Genomic DNA, 18,668 nt, shown 5'->3' on the forward strand with positions numbered 1-18,668 from the left:
TGAGTAAAAAAAAAAAAAACCCTCAAAGTGTTTGACACAGATTCCCGCCGGCATGAGACTCACTCACGCCCTCCACGTTAGATGATCGTAGCTGCCAATTGTCCACGGCAACCTGGGGGATGGTTTTCTAAAGACAAATATAGATGGAGGTCTGAAGTGATCCATTTTAGAAAGCTGGCAAGTCCCCTGCCGTCTCAGGCAGGACTCATTTACCACCAGACTGAAGTGAGACGTTTTTCAAAATTAAGACATGACAGTCACGTGAAACTACTCCTTTTGCTCCAGAACATCCTTATGTTAACAGACTGAGAGCTTTGAAGATGTTTTACTATGAAAACTCAGGGTGGAGAGTGTAACGGCACAAAAATCTTCTGTCAGCGTGAAATCTCACCTCGGTGCAGATATGTGGCTGAGCTGAGAGCTGTGATTTTTAAATATGGAGGGCCTCAGTGTTACTACAAGCTTAGACGTAGCTTAGACTGGACTTATTTGGCTTATTTTTGTTAACATTAAGAGACAGAGCAATGAAAACCTTTCATTTCCTCATTGCTCAGTTCAAATCTGTGTTCAGATGCCACAGATGATCCATATCCTGCTGCTGGTGTTTGTTAGTTCTATTAGTTTTATTGTATTTTTACTGATCCGTGCATGTTAATCACAGTCTCCTGTGAACTTATGAGTTAGCTGTCAGGAAACCTTGTAGTGCTGCCTTGCTTTACGATGATAAGAGCTAAATTAACACCGTGTTGTTTTGCACACGAAAGTCTCCACGGTTTGGAAATCTGCCCCCTGCACAGTCCTTCGTGTCACGCCCCATGTTCCCAGCTTTGTCCGACTCTCTCGCAGAAACACAGCATGCACACACACAAGCATGGACAATAACACACATCATGCCTTCTCTGGTGCATGGAGCGATTGCCGTAGCGTGATTAATGTCAGACTGTACCGTCACTGTGATCTGAAATTCCCTCACATTTTCTCTCTGGGCTGGGCTTCGCTCTGCTTGCTGAGTTTACTGACATACAGAATAAACTAAAAGGAGCTTTGTGTACTGTTTGCTGCTGAAGGCTGGTGGATTTGACATGGCATTTAGTTTAAGTAGCTGAACTGCTTTTATATTAAACTGGATAGTGGAACAAGTTAAATATAGTATTAGCTTATCTTTTCTCTCTTGCTCTCTTTTTCTCTCTCTTTACAGTATTCACCCAACATGACGATGAGTGTGTGATTTTTTTTTTTTAATCTTTTATTTTATTTTACTTTTTCATCTCCCTTTATCTCAACCTCCCTTTCCCGTCCACCCTGATGCGTCTTGCATTACCCTCCTCCTCTTCCTCCTATTCGTGGATGGTGTGCTGTGCCACACAGCCCCTGGGGATTCCCCTGGAAAGCAGGATTCGCCTCAAGGCCCCCCATCCCACCAACACCTCCAAACTGGGTGTAAGAACATGAAAAGGCCTCCGAGTAGCAGGAAGGATCTCGTCTTCGCCCCGTCGAGGGTCCGAGCGCCGTGAGACCGCGAACCTGCCCCTAGCGTGTCTTTCTCGCATCCGAAACCTGCCCTAGTGGGTGACATCCAGGCCCAAACGAGACGCCCCTTCGCATTCAGCTCCGCCCCGCCGTCACCCTGTTCTCACATCAAGCTGATTAAAACTGACGAGGGCGCGCAGCAGTCCTCCGACCCGGGGCCGAGAGCCCTCATTTCAAAAGCTCTGCTCCTGTGACAGGATTGGTTAAAAAAGATGAACTGATGATGTCATTTTGGGGCGAGAACGGTTTTCATTCAGTGTTTGTATTTTTTGTTGTTGCTGATATTATTGTTCTAATTTTCATAATTGATATCGTTTGACTAATGTAGTTATGATTTCCTGTAAAGGGCACATTTTCTCTCAGCAGCAGCAGCGACGGTGACAGAATAAGCACACGCTCGAAAAATGCACAATGATTTTCTGTTTACGTGATTTGATTTGTTGTTTGTCTCGTTTCTGCCGCCGTCAGCCTCGCGTCACAAACCTCCTTTAATGTTTGTCTCCTAAATGTGTTCCCCAAACTTCACGGGAAGAGTATCTGGGTAACAGAGTTGTGTTTTCAGGTACAGTGTGTCTGTAGATGCACCTGACGATCACACGTCTAACTGTACTGTCTTAAAAAGTAACCCTTCTCCTAGCTTCCTGCTCTTTTGCTGGTAGAAAATGGCTCCGATGACACCCTGACGTGATTGTCAGCTGCCATTTTTAATTCAGAAATTTTGTGAATCCACTCGTCTCCTCTACGGATTGGGTCTTTTCTGTAAATGTAACATATTTAGCTTGTACTGTGTTTTCTTTTCTATCTTTTGTTTTAATTATTTGTTATTTACAAGTCGTCTGTGACTCCTGGAACGTGTTTCCCTACCCTTCATCCTCTTGCTTTGTTTGATTTCACTGTTTTTATGGACTCCAAGTGGCCCCTTTTCTCCTCCCAGGATTCATTCTGGTCCATCCAGCAACTCCTTTTGGGCTGGAAGCAAATGTGGGAGACACTCGTTTGGGTTGAAATCACAAATCCTGCTGGGTCCACCTTCTTAACTGTGCGTTAAATACCTGCCTCTGTGGAGTTCCCATCAGTGAGTCCCACATGTGCGGGATAATGGACCCGTGGGAGCGCTGATGATGGGAGTTGATCGTAAACCATCTAAAGAAGAGGATTACTTGCAATCAATAAGTTTCCATTTTGTTTTTAATTTCAAATGTATGAAATTGATTAAAAAAAATAAAGCCCATAGAATCTGCACACAGAAACGTCAATGTCACACAGTACGCTATTTAATTTGTTTCTGATGAACGCTCGCGGTCACCGGTTCAGAGGGTGAACTGTTTCTTTCAGTTGCTTCGCAGCTGTTTTCAAACCAACGACAACTGAGCAACCAGCGTTGCCTCTATGGGTGGTGGTGATGTACTTCTCAATTTCCTGATATCAATGTGAACAGTTTGTACACAGCGTTAAACAGGGACATCTCCAGGGTCTGGCCGTCGGTGGCCTGGAAATCACTCAGTCCAGTGTTCCTCCTATGTAGTGACACACGCCTCCCGCACCCCTCCCCCCTCCTTCCACACCCCTCACCCTTTGATTTCCCTTTTTGTAAATACTGTATAATGCATTTTGATATCATTGACATGTTTTGATATGTCAGTCACTACCAATGAATACAGCTGAAAGTAAATTATAAATAGATCTGTCCATGTTTTTCATAGTGAAAGGATGCACTGACTATTTGGCTCATGTGGCTAAATTTCTAGAATACAGTAAACATGGCTAAATGTATAGAATACATTGACACGCTTAATGCAGACCATACGCTAAAGGCGTGCGTGGCGGGGAGGACGGGACAGAGAGGAGCAAAGAGCCGCCGCGTCCTCGCTCTGCCCTCCACTCCTCTGTTTTGGTTTTGAAAAATCGTGTGAATAGTTTTTCCAGAAAAATGACAAAAAAGGGCATCTTCTCACAAAAAAAAACATGTGACCTCATATTGCAGTTTTTAATATGAAGGATTTTTATCAATTTAAGAAACTTTTAAAAAGGAAAAAATACTTAAGGAAACCTCATTTTAAATTAAGAAGATCAAAATGTAATACTTATGGGGAAAACTGTGTCCTTTGCTATTCGCTCCTGTAATAGCGTTGTATAGTTTGAAGCTCTCTCACTGATCCTCTCTCAGTCCTCTGTGTATATCGATCGTCGGCCATCTCTGTACTTCTATTGTGATGTATAATACTGTACCATTAGGAAGATTTGCTGGTCGGGCGGAGGGGTTGTATTGAGACGGGGAGGGGTGGGGAATCGGGGTAAGGGCGTTTAACGATTCTCCTGTACCGTTCACGGTCCTTTCTGATGACACGGCAGTATTCAATATGAAGCAGTCTGTCTCTTGGGTTTGCTTTGTATTTCATGGTAGGATAGTTCAGAATCTTGTCTTAGGGACTTAGGCGTCTTGTGTAGGTAATAAAGATGTTCTTTGTATGTTTCTTTATATTGTAAAGTTTCTTTAGACTGAAAGAAAAACAGATAATTTGCTTATCAAAAAAGAAACAATGCATCAATAATAAATGTCATTTGATTTTTCCTTGTTGTTTGACTCTCTCTCCCTCTTAGCGCTCATTTAACTCATCTTCCATATAGTCTCGGGCAATCGCTCTTGAGTCATCCCTCGTTTCTTCATATTTTGCTTCCAACGAGCTGGGCTTTTATCATATTTTGAAATTGCGCTTGAGCAATAGTCCTGCGGGCTTTCTGAAGAATTTTCTACGTTTTTCTTTTGACATTGACTACAGATGATTCATTCAAGAGAATCCAGGCTGTGTTGAAGAATATAGGTGGTCATACCAAATTCTTTAAAGCCTCTTCTGTACTGTATTTCCATCTATGTTTTCTACATGTTTGAATAAGGTGCTGCAGTTATTTCCCATTAACCAAGCCCGAGGGGTGACTCAAGACTTTTGCTTGGTTGTGATGATGTTAATCAGTAAAAACATATTTCCACTGGAAACATCTTTTTCCTGGAAAACTTTACATCAGCATTGTTTATTTGTGTTTGGATGAAACGCATGTCTAGCCATTGTGAATATGTAAATCACAGTTTTAAAATCCTTATTCAGAATAAATCAAAACATTAGAGAGCTGCACACAAAGTCTTCATGTGTAAATTCACCCCTTAAATCACTGATACAAACTGTTTTGTTTTTAATTTAATACATTTTGAGTGTTCTTAGCTTTCAGTGTGTTCATCTGTGTTTTAAACTAGCAAAAATAAGTCATTTTATCATTACAAATAGCAGCTGCAGGCGTACATCGCTGCCTCTGAGGTAAATTATGAATAAGCATGAAACATCCAATAAACGTGCAGGGTCTCAAGGTTAACAGGAAGCAGCCTGCTTGGGGCTGTTAACAGATCGTGGCGAAGTCAGGTTGATATTGGTATGCAGCGACACATCCAGGTCTCACTGGCTTCATGTTCCCCAACAGCAACCTAACTTCAGCACTGCGAGCTAAAGGAGACTGCTCAGAACCAAAACACGGCTCTTCACAGACAATTTCAGGGTAAGTGTCCGGTTATTTTGATACAGGCTTTTTATTATAAAATCCCTAACTCTGACTCACTCCATCGGGGATCGGTATAAGCAGTGATAAACACTCAGAGACAGTAAAAAAAATTGCTAATTTAATGCTGGCAGCTAGCTAGCTGTACATCCTCGGCTAACGTGTGCTAGCAGCAGCCTGCCATCCGTGTGGGAACACATGACAGCAGGGCAACTTGTTAGAAACTTCTGGAAACGTGTGGTTGGCTTTCTTGCTGTAGAACAACAGTTAACATGTAATGTTGAGGTGAAATCGCATCACGTCACGCTAAAATCGATCAATAATCCCGATCGATTCAGAGCGAAAGCAGGTTTTATTTTAGTGCTGTTAGCCTGTAACAAGCTCAGTGGTGTGTGACTGACAGGGGATCTTTAAACACTGTTTTTGGGCTTTAATCTGAATTGGAATCCGTGTTTTGGGAGGGCACACACATTAAGAGTTAGGCAAAGGATCATTTTTGACGTTGTCTCCCGTCTTTTTTTTTTTTTTTTTTTTACCAGAGGGGTCTGCTAATGACTGACAGAGAGGAGATTATGGAGTCGGATAGCCACGATAATGCGCAATCAGCAAAGAAGAACAGCAAAACGTCGCTGTTGGACAGCGGAGAAGACTTCGAGGTTTTAGATGAGGAAGACATTGACGACGACGAGCCGCCTCCTCTGGAAGATGCCGGGGAAGGGAAGGTGAAACCCACAAATTCAGAAAATGCAAACGCTGACCCCGACCCTACAGGTCAAGTCGATGAATGGCTGGATGTTTTGGGTATGTAGGACCCATGATGTGCTCCACAGCAGTGTAGGCTGTGCTGCACTTTCCTTGATTAGTGATGGGCATTGAGCCTGATATGGACAGTGGTCAGTGTTGTAATACATGTGACCGTGTCTAAATCCAGGTAATGGGCAGTTGAAGAAAAAAGTCCTGAAGGAAGGCGAAGGGCGAGACAGTCGACCACAGAAAGGACAGAATGTGAAAATCCGTCTTAAAACGAGCCTGGTGGACGGGACTTTAGTAGAGGAGAAGCCTGATTTCGCTTTCACTTTGGGAGATGGTGATGTAATCCAGGTAAAGACCTGTTAGATTAGTTTATTAATGCCCTTTGCAGAGGTTTGTGTGTGGAATTTGCACACTTCATGTGTGATTCCTTAATTTTCTCAAGAGAGCTTTTCTCCTTTTCAGGCACTGGATCTGACAGTCCAGCTCATGGCGCTGGGAGAGGAGGCGCTCATCCAGACTGATGCCAAATATGCATATGGTGCCAGAGGAAGGTAAGGAAGTGTTTGAGGCTGTTTTTGCATGTTGTTATTTTTAAACTTTTTGTATCAAAGTTTAATAATGGCCTTCTCACAATGCTAATTCATTTAAAAGTGGGTTTCAGTTCTCTGTCTTGTCCACTTATCTAATGAAGCTTTAGTGACTTTCTGATCACACTTTGGAGAGCACAGGTCTTGGCTTGTACCACCGTTTCTCACAACAGTTTTTAGAGTTAAGTGAGGGTTATCGTGGCCGATAAGGCCGTATCGGCACATAGCTAATATTAGCCGATCTATTGGTGTGGTTCTAGTTAGAGGTTACAAAATGGTTTATAAAGAGCTTTAAATTAACCAATTAAAACAGAGGAATCCTTCTACAATAATGCATAACAATAATAATCTCATAGTGATTTAATATTGTAACAGGAACAGGGAAAACCCAACAATCAAACAACAAAAATCAAAAAGTAATTACCCCCTAAACCTGATAACTGGCTGTTCCACCACCAGGCATTTGTGATGCCTTCAGTGAGTCTTTCACGTCACTGTGGAGGAACTTTAGCCCACTCTTCTTTGCAGAAATGCTTTAATTCAGACACATTGGAGGGTTTTCCAGCATGAACGGCTGTTTAAGGTCCCGCTGAAGCAGCACAGTCTGATTTAAGTCCAGACTTTGACCTGGACACTCCAAAACATTCATTTAGTCTTTCTGAGCCAATCAGAGGTGGACTTGCTGCTGTTTGGATCATTGCTCTGCTGCTTGATTTCGCTTAAGCTTCGGGACATGAAGTGATTTGCGGACATCCTCCTTCTGGTATGGAGCAGAATTCATGGTTTCCTCAGTTACAGCGAGACGTCCTGGAGCAGCAGAGCCCCCCAGACCATCACACTACCACCACTGTGTCCACCTGCTGCTGGGATGTTCTCTTTATGAAACGCTGTTAGTCTGATGCAGATGTAACAGGACTCAAACCTTCCAGAAAGTTCAGCTTCTGTCTCATCAGTCAGAAGATTTTCCCAGGAGTCTCTGGGATCATCCCGCTGTTTGTTGGCAGATGTGAGACGAGCCTTTGTGATCTTCTTGGTCAGCAGTGGTGTTCTCCTTGGACTCTCCCATGAAGGCCATTTTTGCCCAGTCTCTTTCTTATGGTTGAGTCATGACCTCTGGCCTTGTTGTTCTGGTTCTTCTGTGACCTCCTGGGTGTATTTTGGTAGGCTGGTCACTCCTGTGAAGGTTCAGCACCGTTCCCAGTTTCTCCATGTGCGGAAAATGGATCTCACTGTGGTTCACTGGAGTCCCAGAGCCTCAGAAATGTCTCTGTAATCTTTTCCAGACTGATGGATGTCAGTGACTTTGTTTCTCAGCTGTTTCTTTAGATCTTTTAGCCTGCGTCACTTTGTCAGACAGCTTCTATTGAAGTGATTCAGCAGCTCTGACAGTGATCAGGCCACAGTTCATTTATCATTTCACAAGGGGAGCAGTTACTTTTTCACACAGGGCAGGTAGGTTTGGATACCCCCCCCCCCCCCCCCCAATTAATTTAATCTGAAGCATTGAAATGTGACAGATATGCAAATAAATAATACATTGGGAAGGGGGAAATACTTTTTTCATGGCACTGCACACCCCGTCATTCCCCACAGAGCTGCAGAGTCACACTGGTTTGTGCAGCTCTCATCTTTCTGATTTTTGTTTATATCGCCCATCTCGAGAGAGACACAGAGAGGCGTTGTTGTATGCCCGGTAGCTGGTGGCATCTCAAAGAAACGCTTTATTGATGCTGCGCATTCATTAAACCTGAGAGTATTTTTAGACTCGCGAACGCAGCAGTGGTTAATCGTCTGACTGTGGATGTATCTAATTACTGCTTGTAAACTTTAATGTAATGTTTTCAATAGCTGCAGAATACTTTTATATAAGAAAACATAGTAATATCACAATGTAAAAAGTACTCGATGAATGAAAATGCTCTTCCACACTTGTGTGTGTTAATAAAAAAGAGAGGGAGCGAGTGAGAAGAGTGATGCTGTACCCGTCACTGCTGGTCTTCAGTTCGTAAAGAAGTCCATGTTTTTATTTCAGAACATTTTTAGGTTGGTTTTTTTTTTGTTTTGTTTTTTTTCTTCATTTGATTATGTGCGTCTTTGATGCAGTGCTACATTGTGATCATAATGAAGTTCCTAACTTTCATATGAGCTGAAAATTGAAGGAAAGTCGTAGTGCTCCTCTGCACTGCAGGATTTTTCTCTTTTCATTATGTAGAAAAGTGCAGTGGTTTCTTTCCTCGGACCAAACTACCCTTCATTCAGCAGTTTTAATATTGCTGCCAGAGGCTGCTGTTCTGTGGAGATTTTTTATTTTATTTTTTAAGCATCTTTTTAGAAATGTAAGTGATCCATCATCAGGACGCCTAAAGAAATACATCTCCAAACGCTGAAGCAAACCTGGACGGCTCTGTGCACAGGTTAAGCTAATCTCTAATGCAGACTTAAATGTCGATTTAAAAAAAAAAAACGCATCCAAGCACTACATTTTAAAAAGCTAAACCTACTTTTTACTGGACAAAAACGGTTTTTCGTTCTATGCAGGGACATGTGACAGGTCCTGTTTCCTGTGTAATCCAGTGATTGTTGACTTTTACTCTCTTAAACCCTGCCTCTGATTGTTTGTCTTTCCCTTTGTAGTCTTGAACCTGCAGTTCCTGCAAATGCTGAGCTGTCCCTAGAAGTGAAACTGCTGGAAGCTACTGATGCTCCAGACCTGGAGCTGCTACCCCCTGCGGAGAAGATTGCCCTGGCCAGCCAAAAGAGAGAGCGGGGCAATGCCCATTATCAGCGCGGAGACTACGCCTTTGCTGTCAATTCGTATAGCATTGCCCTGCAGATAACGGAGTCTAGTTCTAAAGGTGAGATCTGCCGATGCTCACGTTGACGATGCATTCCTGTAAATTTGGATTTGGCTGTTGTAGTGAAAAGACATTATCAGCTTAACCAGTGTTCCTCTAATGTAATGACGCACCATTTGAATAATAACTTGCACTGTTCTTTTTTTTTTTTTTTTTTTAAACTTCTTCTTTTGTTCCTGCTGTAGTTGACATCACCCCCGAGGAGGAAGAGGGGCTTTTGGATGTGAAAGTGAAGTGTCTAAACAACATGGCTGCTTCTCAGCTGAAACTGGACCACTACGATGCAGCGCTCAAGTCCTGCGTGTCAGCACTCGAACACCAGCCAGACAACATAAAGGCACTTTTCCGCATGGGCAAGGTGCGCGTAGCTCTCGTGCTTTCGGTTTCCTTCTGTCAGTAAACTCGTTGGTTCTCTTATTCACGGGTACCTGTCTTTGCTTTAGGTGCTGGCCTTGCAAGGTGAATTCACAGACGCCATCCAGACTTTAAGGAAGGCACTTAAACTGGAACCAAGCAACAAGGTATTTTTGGCCATCCATTCTTTCTCTTATCTTTATCAGGGTCCTGCGGGCGGTTGGGTGAGCGCTATCTCAGCTACATGAAGGGAATGAGGCGGGGTAGACAGGTGGCCAGTCTGTCGCAGGCCTAACACGGAGACAGACGAGCGTTCACACCCACATTCACACCTATGGGCAGTTCAGCATCACCAGTTACTTTGGACTGTGAGGGGAATCCAGAGTACCTGGAGCAACAGTGCTAATCAACATGGCTACATGTTGTGGTGTTGACAAATAACTGTGTTCCTATGGCCAGCAGATGGGGCTATAGGGTAAAGTATCTCTATTTTTAGAGCCAATTGATCAATTTAAGGGGTCCGTCTCCAGATTGTTGATCTGAATAGGTTCTACTCACATCCAGCACATAAAGTGTTTCTGTTCTGCTTATACAGCCGGGTATACGTGGTTCTTTGGCAACGCGAGGCCGTTTGACGAAACTCGTCTAAACGTGTGGGCTTCTTGGATCAGCTGTAAGCTGCAGCAACTTGGTGCTCGTGCCCAGAACTCCCCACTTCAGTCCTACACAAATCTGTCAAACAGCACATGGCCTGCAAACCTCTTTTCAGCCAACACACACAGTGCAAGTATAATGGAGTGTTTCTGTGGCTCGGGTGAATTGCTAAGTTAATGGGCCTTTGAGAGTAGTTGGAGAAATGCAGCTAAATGTCTGATATCTGCAAATCTGAAACAAGTACAGAGGTGTAGCAAATGGAATAAACCAGAGGTATTAAAATGAAACGTACCAAAGCTACATTTAAAAACAAAGTAGATTAAGAAACTGAATCAAACTGGGGGGGGGAGAATTCAGATTTCATAAGAGTCATCATTGTGTGTCACCATGTTTCTAATTTGGTGCTATATTTCCCTTTTTAATGCTAAAATATGCCACAAAAACTGAAAAGACTCCTTAAATAACCCGTGTTCTAACAGCAAGAAGCGTCAACAATACCGCGGCACTCTCGTTATAATAAATGAGGCGGTCTTGGACAGGCGCAGGCGTATGAAGTGACAGGATGACGCACTGTCGTCCTCTTCTCTAATAGACACACTGTCTGCTTTTTTCTTCTTCACTGGTGTCAGCCATTCACACCCCCATCTCAAACTCGGATGCGTGAGAGATGATTTTCCTGTCTATTTACTTTTTTTGAAATGACATGTGGATATGACTGGTCCAATTTAGACGGCCTTCGAACGTCTCAGCACAGCATTTGGACACATGTGCTCCTAGAACAGGATGTTTAGTTTACCCTTATCATTTCTCTCAGGGACAAGTTAGTCATCTGTCAGTTTTGTGTCTTTGGTGAGCGGTTGATGGTGCCATTGCGGCGTCTTAGGTGGAAACTGACAAATCCTTTGTGTTGAAACATTTCCACAGACAGAATACACGGTTAAGTGAACATTACTGTAAACTCAATCTTTGATCAGGTTGTTTTACTAAGCAGAAAAAGTTTTTGTGTCTGAAAAAGCTAGTTTGCTTAGTCACTAGCAAGTGACTCATGTAGCAGACCATCCTGGAACAATAACTAGACTCATATCCTGGAATAATTGTCACCATGTGGGCAAAATGATTTCTTGGAAGACAAAAACATGCATACACAAATCAAATTTCATGTTTCACCAGGATTCGATTATGTTAAGTATTTCATCAGTACTGAAAAATATTGGTCGTATTTCTCTTGCAAAGCTGTGTTTTCTGCTTATCGTCGTCCTGACGTACGTGGGACGCAGAAATCGGCACTCCGGCTGCGTGTCCTGCACGTCAGCAGGTGTGCTAGACTGAAGAGCAGCTTTGAATCGTCTAATTGTCTCGCCTGTTGTGTGCAGACGATCCACGCTGAGCTCTCCAAGCTGGTGAAGAAGCACTCGGAGCAGCGGGGAGCAGAGCAGGCCATGTATAAGAAGATGCTCGGTAACCACTCTGATAACAGCAGCACGCAGAAACCACGCGCCAAGTCTTCATGGGTGAGACTGTCGCTAAAACACGGAGTTAAACCTGTGGTTCAGACTTAATCAGTATTACCAATAAAACAGGATGTGGAGTTTTGTTTGTTTGAGCTTTTCAGTGAGTCAACAAATCATTCGACTTGCTTAACATGCACTCTACTTCTGTTTCCCCAGGGTCTCAGCTGGAAGTGGCTTTTTGGCGCCACTGCAGTAGCCATCGGCGGCGTAGCCTTATCTGTTGTCATAGCTGCTAGAAATTAATGCGAACCTGTAGCGACGGCCTGACCAGTCCCACGCAGCGGGCCAGCCGAAACACAAAAGCACATCTGGCAGTGCCTTCTGACCTTTGGTCAAAGGAGGTGGAAATGTCAGTCGGTCAGTTGCCTCTTCGCCGTCACTCTCTCCTCTCTGCTATGTTTGAGAACTTTGTGACAAATTCGACGTCATCGGTAATGATGTAATATGGGAGATGTAATTCCAACCTTGTAAATGTGTAGGTTTAATAATATCTGTCGTTTTGAATCTTTTCTTTTGCTGCCATCGTTTTTCCAGTCTGGTAGTTCAAAGCAATTATCGGAACGCTGAAGCGAAAAGTGTAAAAATAGATTTAAGAAAAAAGAAATCAGCTGCTGTGAAATGTTACCATTTGTTGCTATAGTTCAGTGTCAGATTGTGCATTTGAAGTAATATTTATTATGCAAGAGACACAATTTCACTTTCTAATGGCGCACACACACACACACGTTTCTAATGATGCTCTACATTGTGCACTACCTCTGTGACCCTTTGTACTGATTCTACACACATACACACTATTATTGAAACACCTGTAGAGCAGTACTGCAGTCTTTGGATATGTTTAAGTTGGTGGGTGTACGCTGAAGTTTGTGGGGGTGCAGAGAGATGGTCTTAAAATTGTGCCCACGTCATTAGGAACTACGAAGGAGCCTGCGAGTGAGAAACGCCTCACGAAGAGTCGCAGGTAACGCAGACACCTCTCCGAAAGCAGAGGGAAAGCAACAATCAGAGGCAGCATACATTATTTAGCACATGACTGCGGGATTACATTTTAAAACCAGGAGATTTATTCATGCTCTGTCATGTGTACCATCATTCAACCGCCAGAAAAAGAGAAATGTAGATGTATATAATATATATTTTCCCCTAATTGAGATGCAGTTTTTCCCTTTAAAGTGACAGCAGAGTACGGTACAGGTAATTTCTCAGCAGATGGGTGAAAGTGGAGTTTATTTTTCATTTTCAGTAAATTATACCTCAGTATCACAATTAAGACCAAATGTTGAAGGATGATTCTCTGAAGGCCATGTTGAGTGCGTGCGTGGGTTTGTTTTTTTTCCACCTTTGTAATTTTTTTGTGTAGTTTGCCTTAAATTAAGTTCCATTTGGTGTTAATTTATTTTACTGCTTTCCTACCTAGAGTAAATGCGACTCCAGTAAATCTGTGCTTTCATCAGAGTAGCTGGTAGCCGCATCGACTCGTAACACTTGCTGATTAAAGTAATTATGCCATTCCATGCATTTGTTAATTTTGTATTGATCCCAATAAAACATGTCGGTCATGAGACTACGGTTTCCTTTGTGTCACTTTCTGCAGTTGTGTTTCACAGATATCGACTGTTGCACTGATTCATAAAAGGACCGCAGCTGCTCTGCTGCATCCATGTCTTTTAATAGAGAACGTGGAGAACATGCTCCAGATCATCTGCCTGTTTTCTTCTGCTTTTCTAAGTCAGTCATAGTTGGGCAGCTCCATTCTGAGGTTCCCCTTAGCATCTCCTCCTATCCAAGCATCTTACTTCGTCACACCAGCCCTCTGCATGTTCTCCTTCCCTACATCCATGATCCTCCTCTGGGCTGATCTTTTCCTCCTGCCTGGCAGCTACATCTTTATCATCCTCTGTCCAGGATATCCACTCTCCTTCCTTTGCACATGTGCAAACCACCTCATCTCTCTGACTCTGAGCTGTCCCTCTGTTGGACTTATTTCCTGTACTTCTTTCATCACAGCAGCTCTCTACCAGCTTATAAACCAAAATCACCCTGCTTACACTCACTTCTATACCTCTCTTGTGCTGATCCGCCTCCCAATCACACACAGGTATTCTCTCTTGTTCTTGACTTTTATTCCGCTTCTCTCCGGTACATACCTCCACCTGCTCCTTGTACATGTCCTGCACCTCTCTCACATACAGTCACTCCTGACTTCCTCATGCAGGATCACACTGCATGAGGACACTCATCTCCTCTCCAAGACATGGTGAAGCTCCTTCTCGATCAACACATCTGGAGTGCTCGTTCTCAGCATGAAGCCAAAACATCACAGAGACAGTTAAATGAATTAAATCAGAGATAGAGTCACTGTCCATGTTTTATTGGTTTACAAGCGGACATTCTCGGGTGTTGTGACTATACCCAAACCATCATGGTGTGTGTGTTCTTGCCTTCAGACATTGACGTTTCGCTGACGTAATCTGATGACCTATCGTTTCCCTCTACCTACGCGTTTCTGCTGGGCAGTGCTGGCTCATATAGTCAGTGTATATTTTTCAGTCGTTAATAAAATGACATAATTACAAAATATCCAGGAAAAAAAAATCAAAGTCATCTAAAATATCAATTAGTTTTAAGTGTTCAAAATATTGAAACAATTTAACATCGCTCAGTTACCAAACTTATAAAAGCAACACAGGTGTGACGCTGTAAAGTATCATCATCATCATCAATATCATCGTCGTCGTTATTATTTCTGAGCAGACACTCGGGCTTTGCCCACGGGGCTTCCTCGCTCCCCGGCTCGTTGCTGCATATTCATTGAAAAGCACCGGGACTTCTCGGTTTACGGCAGAGCGCGTCCGTGCGCGTGGTGGTGGGAGCGAGAGCAAGATGGCGGCGCTGAAGGAGGAGCAGTGTTACGGACTGTCCTGTGGAAGAGTGAGCAACGGCAGCAATGTCTCCGTGTTTCACGTCAAACTCACTGACAGCGCGCTGAAGGCGTTCGAAGCCTACCAGAGCAGCAGGGTAAGCGGCGCCTTTTCGGTTCCGTGCCGTCCCGGTCGGCTCCCGAAGTCCGTGCTGGCGGCTGTGACAGGCGGAGGGAGGTCGGTCCCCGCTCCGCCTGCCTTCACGCTGAGGTCCACGGCCGGTTCGGTTTGATGAGCGTGTAGTTTAGCGAGCCCCGGCTGTGGCCGGGTGCTCGGTGGGTTTTCCGTGTTTTTGTAGCTACACCCAGACACCCCTCACTCCAGCCCGGTGCCACTGGACCCGCAGCCCGCTTACTTCATCGCGTTGTTTCAGCCTCTCTGTGTAAACTTGGTATCGGCCACTTGTCTTGCTTAAATACGTCTTTTATAACGTAGAAGAATTATCAGTGAAAATTAGTCATTTATGGCGCGTGTACAGATGTTTCCAGAAAGTTTGGTACCCCTGTCATTTCTCTCCTGTTTTTTTTTTTTTTTTTTTTGGGGGGGGGGTGGTGGTGGGGGCAAACCTTGCTAGCTAAACTAGCCATCAAACTGCCCACACATGAGGGTGTCTGGTGCCGTCGGTTATCTGAGCCCTGTCCGCTCACTTTAAGCTGTTACCTCTCTCAAAGCCTTGGCTCGGCAGTGAATACTTTGAAAAAGCACTCGGTATTCATGCGAAACATGGGCATTTTTTTTTACCCAACCCCCCCTCCTCACATCCAGTAAATGCTCATCATGTTCAGTTTACAGCTTTAGACATTGTCTGAAGTTACTGGACACTAGATTCAGCTCTTGGGTTTCTGGGTTGCTTTTTGCTCTTACTCGGCTTCTTGTGTCCACAGCTTTAAGTCTGATGGTGGCCATCTAACGTTTCAGCTTCTATAAATATTTGACAGGGAAAAGCTGACAGGCCAGGAGGAAAGGGCCTTATCTCCAGCTTCAGTGGCTGTGTATAGCAGGACTGCAGCTGACAATCCACAACAGTAAACTGTGACAGGTAACTGGGTGGCCACTAGTTGTAGGAAGAGGTCTGCCTAATCAAATACAAGGCACATGGAAGGAATGAGCATTAGAAGGTATCTGTGATGGTTATATTAGGAAATGATGATCATTTAGGACTTTGGTGTTGTGATTTAGAGATCTGTTAGCAGTGCATTTGGCCACAATTTTATCAAAACACATGCCATGTGAGCTTTCTTACGTTACCCGCTGAAAACGTGCCATACCGATTGTCCACTGCTGTTACCAGCCTGACTGCTTCCCATGAAAACTTTCATCATCTGGCATCTGCCTCCAGTCTCGTGAAGGAGGCAGAAACTTATTATTATCTCGCAGATCTTAAGCTTTAGCGTTTAATCATGCCTTCCTGATATTTCCCAGGGGTGCAGGTTAGAAAAACAAAACTTTAAGGTGAGAGTTCATTGCAGATATGAATATGTTAGATTAGTCAAGCAAATTGTTAAAACTGTGGAACACTTGGTATTTATTTGGCAGAAAGGCTAAATTAACTGATTATTATGGTTATCGATGGGTGAACCTGCCAGAAAATATCTGGCAATTTATTTGATTTTTAACTTTTTATCGGTCAGAGTAAATTAAACCATTAATCTAAGAAAATGCTCTCCTCACAGCTCCGTCTGTGTCCTGTGCCTGTTCCACGGTGGATGTCAAACTCTTCTGTTTGACAACCAAGATAAATTTTCCACATGTATTTTTCCCAATAACATGACTCTATAACCCACCAGTGGGGAGAACCGCTGCCCTTCTAGTACGTTCGTTGGCCAGATGAACGTTATGGCAGTTTTCTATGAGCTGTGGGAGGTCACAGAGTGCCATTGCTTACTGATTTGGTAACACTGTCTTAACTGTGGGACTAGAAATTCCCTTAGGAGGCAGCTGGTCGTTGCTACCTCCCGAAATGGGCTCCAAACACTGAACTGGCAGAGCTTTGGGGATAAACTGCTGCCCAGTGCTCATTCAATCTGCAAAGGCTCAAATTTGCATTAAACGACTCAGAGTACACAGGAAATTGGTCAGCTGGAAGTTTCCTTTGATAACATGGATGTCAGAGGAATTGAAAACTTGTTTCACAATCCAGAAGATGCTCTCCTGAAAGTGGCCCTTGAACTGACGTGCAGACGTGTTGCTAAACTCGTATAGCTCATTGTGAGATTATCCTGACCTCTTTCCCTGTTATTTGACTTAACCCTTACTCACAGTTTGAATGACTGTGCTACTGACTAATCAGATGTGTGGACGATATAGAGAAGTGAATGGTTTTGGAGTAGTAAGGTGATAGAAACTTTGCTGCCTCATTGTGGGGATGTTGACTCTTGGCGGGCTCAACGGTTCATGATTCGCATTCAAACTTTTTGTGTTGAGCGGCATCTCTGAGGTCGGCAGGTTCTGAGCTCTTGCTTAGTTTTGGGATTGCTATATGCCAATAAGCACAGGACTGCAGAGGCAGTTAAGCACTGTTTTTATGACTTCAACAGGTTCATTGGACAGATGATGAGAGATTATTAAACCACCCATGTGACACAGAACAGTCCTGCATAGGTGTGCACGTGTGTCCTCTAAAGAAGATAATCAGTCTTATAATGTTAGTAATGTTGGTGTCTGCTGTGTTAATTATACAAATGAGAGCTTTACATATTTAAAAGCACTGGAATGAAATCCAAACAAAGGCTAACACTGGGGCTCAGGAGCGGTGCTCTTCTCAACTGAAGACCCTGTCTTCCTACATTCACATGCCATAAATTGTGGTGAGAGTTGTTGGACTGACGTCAGTTTGGGGATTCTTATTTGCCTGTGGTTGGCTGTTATCAGTTTTCATTAGGTCATAAATATAAGAACTCTGCCTTCATTTGAATAAAAAGAAATCAACAGGATCATCTGAGACTGAAGCTATGTGCAGTTTACGCTCCCTTTGGTCCGTATGGTCCATCTCTGCTGTTGTTTCTCAGAAACATCCCTATCACTCATGCCACTGCCTCAAACCTGAGCCTAAATTGCCTTCATTGTTGCTTTTTCCCCCCTTAGAGTTCCTGATTGTTCTAACATTGGCTGGCACCCAACTGCTGGGGTGAGCTGGTAGAGGAAGAGAGGTGAACTCTTAATTGTGTCATAGTGAAGTCACTACACGCTTTGCTTTGTGGGAGAGCAAGAAATTTTTAAAGGCTTATTGATCACATTCCTCTGTAAGCTAACAAAATACAAAACACGGGACCAGACGGAAAGCTGATTCAGTTCATTTAGATGCTGTATTAGTCTAATAAAGCATGTCTTGTTGCACTGCTGGCTGAATGAGACGTGACTGTCAGCTGGGGGGTTTTCTTGGTACGTCTGAGGACATGGTGAACTGGAGCTTCTGCTACGGGACTGCCAGCAGAGACTCACTCGCTTTTTTTTTTCTTCCTACTAGCTGTGACATAAGCAAGGAAATGAGTAAGGCTACCCGGCATCACTGAGCTGAAGGTTATGGAGAGTACAGATAAGTTTTGAATTATGTCTGCATGACTTTTATAGCACAGTACTAGGAAAAAACAGCTTGACTAGTGTGCTGAAATAGTACTTGGGGGTTTTAGGTTTTTTTCCTATCTCAAAAGATCTAAAACTTAACATGTCCATCCATCAAAGAGACAGCCTTTTGTCCAGAAGCCCCCATACAGGTGCGTGCTCTCTCATGCACACAGACCCAACTCACACCTCTGTTTTGACAATAGAAATGCCCAATTGACCTTCGTCTTAAAGACAAACTCACTTCTAATTCACTTTTACACCACTGTCATGAGGTGTAATGACTTGAAGACTTTCACACAGTATCTGCACAGGGAACCAAGCTTCGTTCGGTAATGATAGATTTTACAAACATTTGGCATGATAATAACTTAAACCAGGAATACTGGTGAG

At 43.5% G+C, this 18,668-nt stretch overlaps 3 protein-coding genes across 4 annotated transcripts in view; all 3 read left to right on the forward strand.

The window, feature by feature from the left end:
• The window catches only part of ssbp4 (single stranded DNA binding protein 4), an 87,874-nt gene extending 83,767 nt beyond the window's left edge, over positions 1-4,107 (forward strand). Inside the window, exon 17 of one of the 2 annotated variants that reach the window (XM_086282347.1) lies at positions 1,199-4,107. In XM_086282347.1, the coding sequence (XP_086138473.1) occupies positions 1,199-1,228 (30 nt within the window). In that variant the 3' untranslated portion in view covers positions 1,229-4,107. The remainder of the gene's footprint in view (positions 1-1,198) is intronic. The other variant, XM_086282346.1, reaches the window with a different exon arrangement.
• Positions 4,108-4,930: 823 nt separating this feature from the next.
• On the forward strand, positions 4,931-13,357 carry fkbp8 (FKBP prolyl isomerase 8). Its single transcript, XM_086283363.1, has 9 exons — positions 4,931-5,076; positions 5,616-5,877; positions 6,008-6,177; positions 6,292-6,380; positions 9,051-9,271; positions 9,457-9,629; positions 9,715-9,792; positions 11,653-11,790; positions 11,947-13,357. Exons 2-9 carry the CDS (start codon positions 5,628-5,630, stop codon positions 12,031-12,033), a joined length of 1,206 nt encoding a protein of 401 aa, XP_086139489.1. The 5' UTR covers positions 4,931-5,076; positions 5,616-5,627; the 3' UTR covers positions 12,034-13,357.
• A 1,184-nt stretch (positions 13,358-14,541) lies between these two features.
• The window catches only part of ell (elongation factor RNA polymerase II), a 37,100-nt gene continuing 32,973 nt past the window's right edge, over positions 14,542-18,668 (forward strand). Inside the window, exon 1 of the mRNA XM_086282214.1 lies at positions 14,542-14,811. Within this exon, the coding sequence (XP_086138340.1) occupies positions 14,677-14,811 (135 nt within the window). The 5' untranslated portion in view covers positions 14,542-14,676. The remainder of the gene's footprint in view (positions 14,812-18,668) is intronic.

This window comes from Aulonocara sp. 'chitande type north' Nkhata Bay, linkage group LG23, assembly GCF_057382095.1.
Source record: "Aulonocara sp. 'chitande type north' Nkhata Bay isolate Kocher_YH1m ecotype deep benthic linkage group LG23, A_spYH_male_GT1.1, whole genome shotgun sequence".
Taxonomy (NCBI): Eukaryota; Metazoa; Chordata; class Actinopteri; order Cichliformes; family Cichlidae; genus Aulonocara; species Aulonocara sp. 'chitande type north' Nkhata Bay.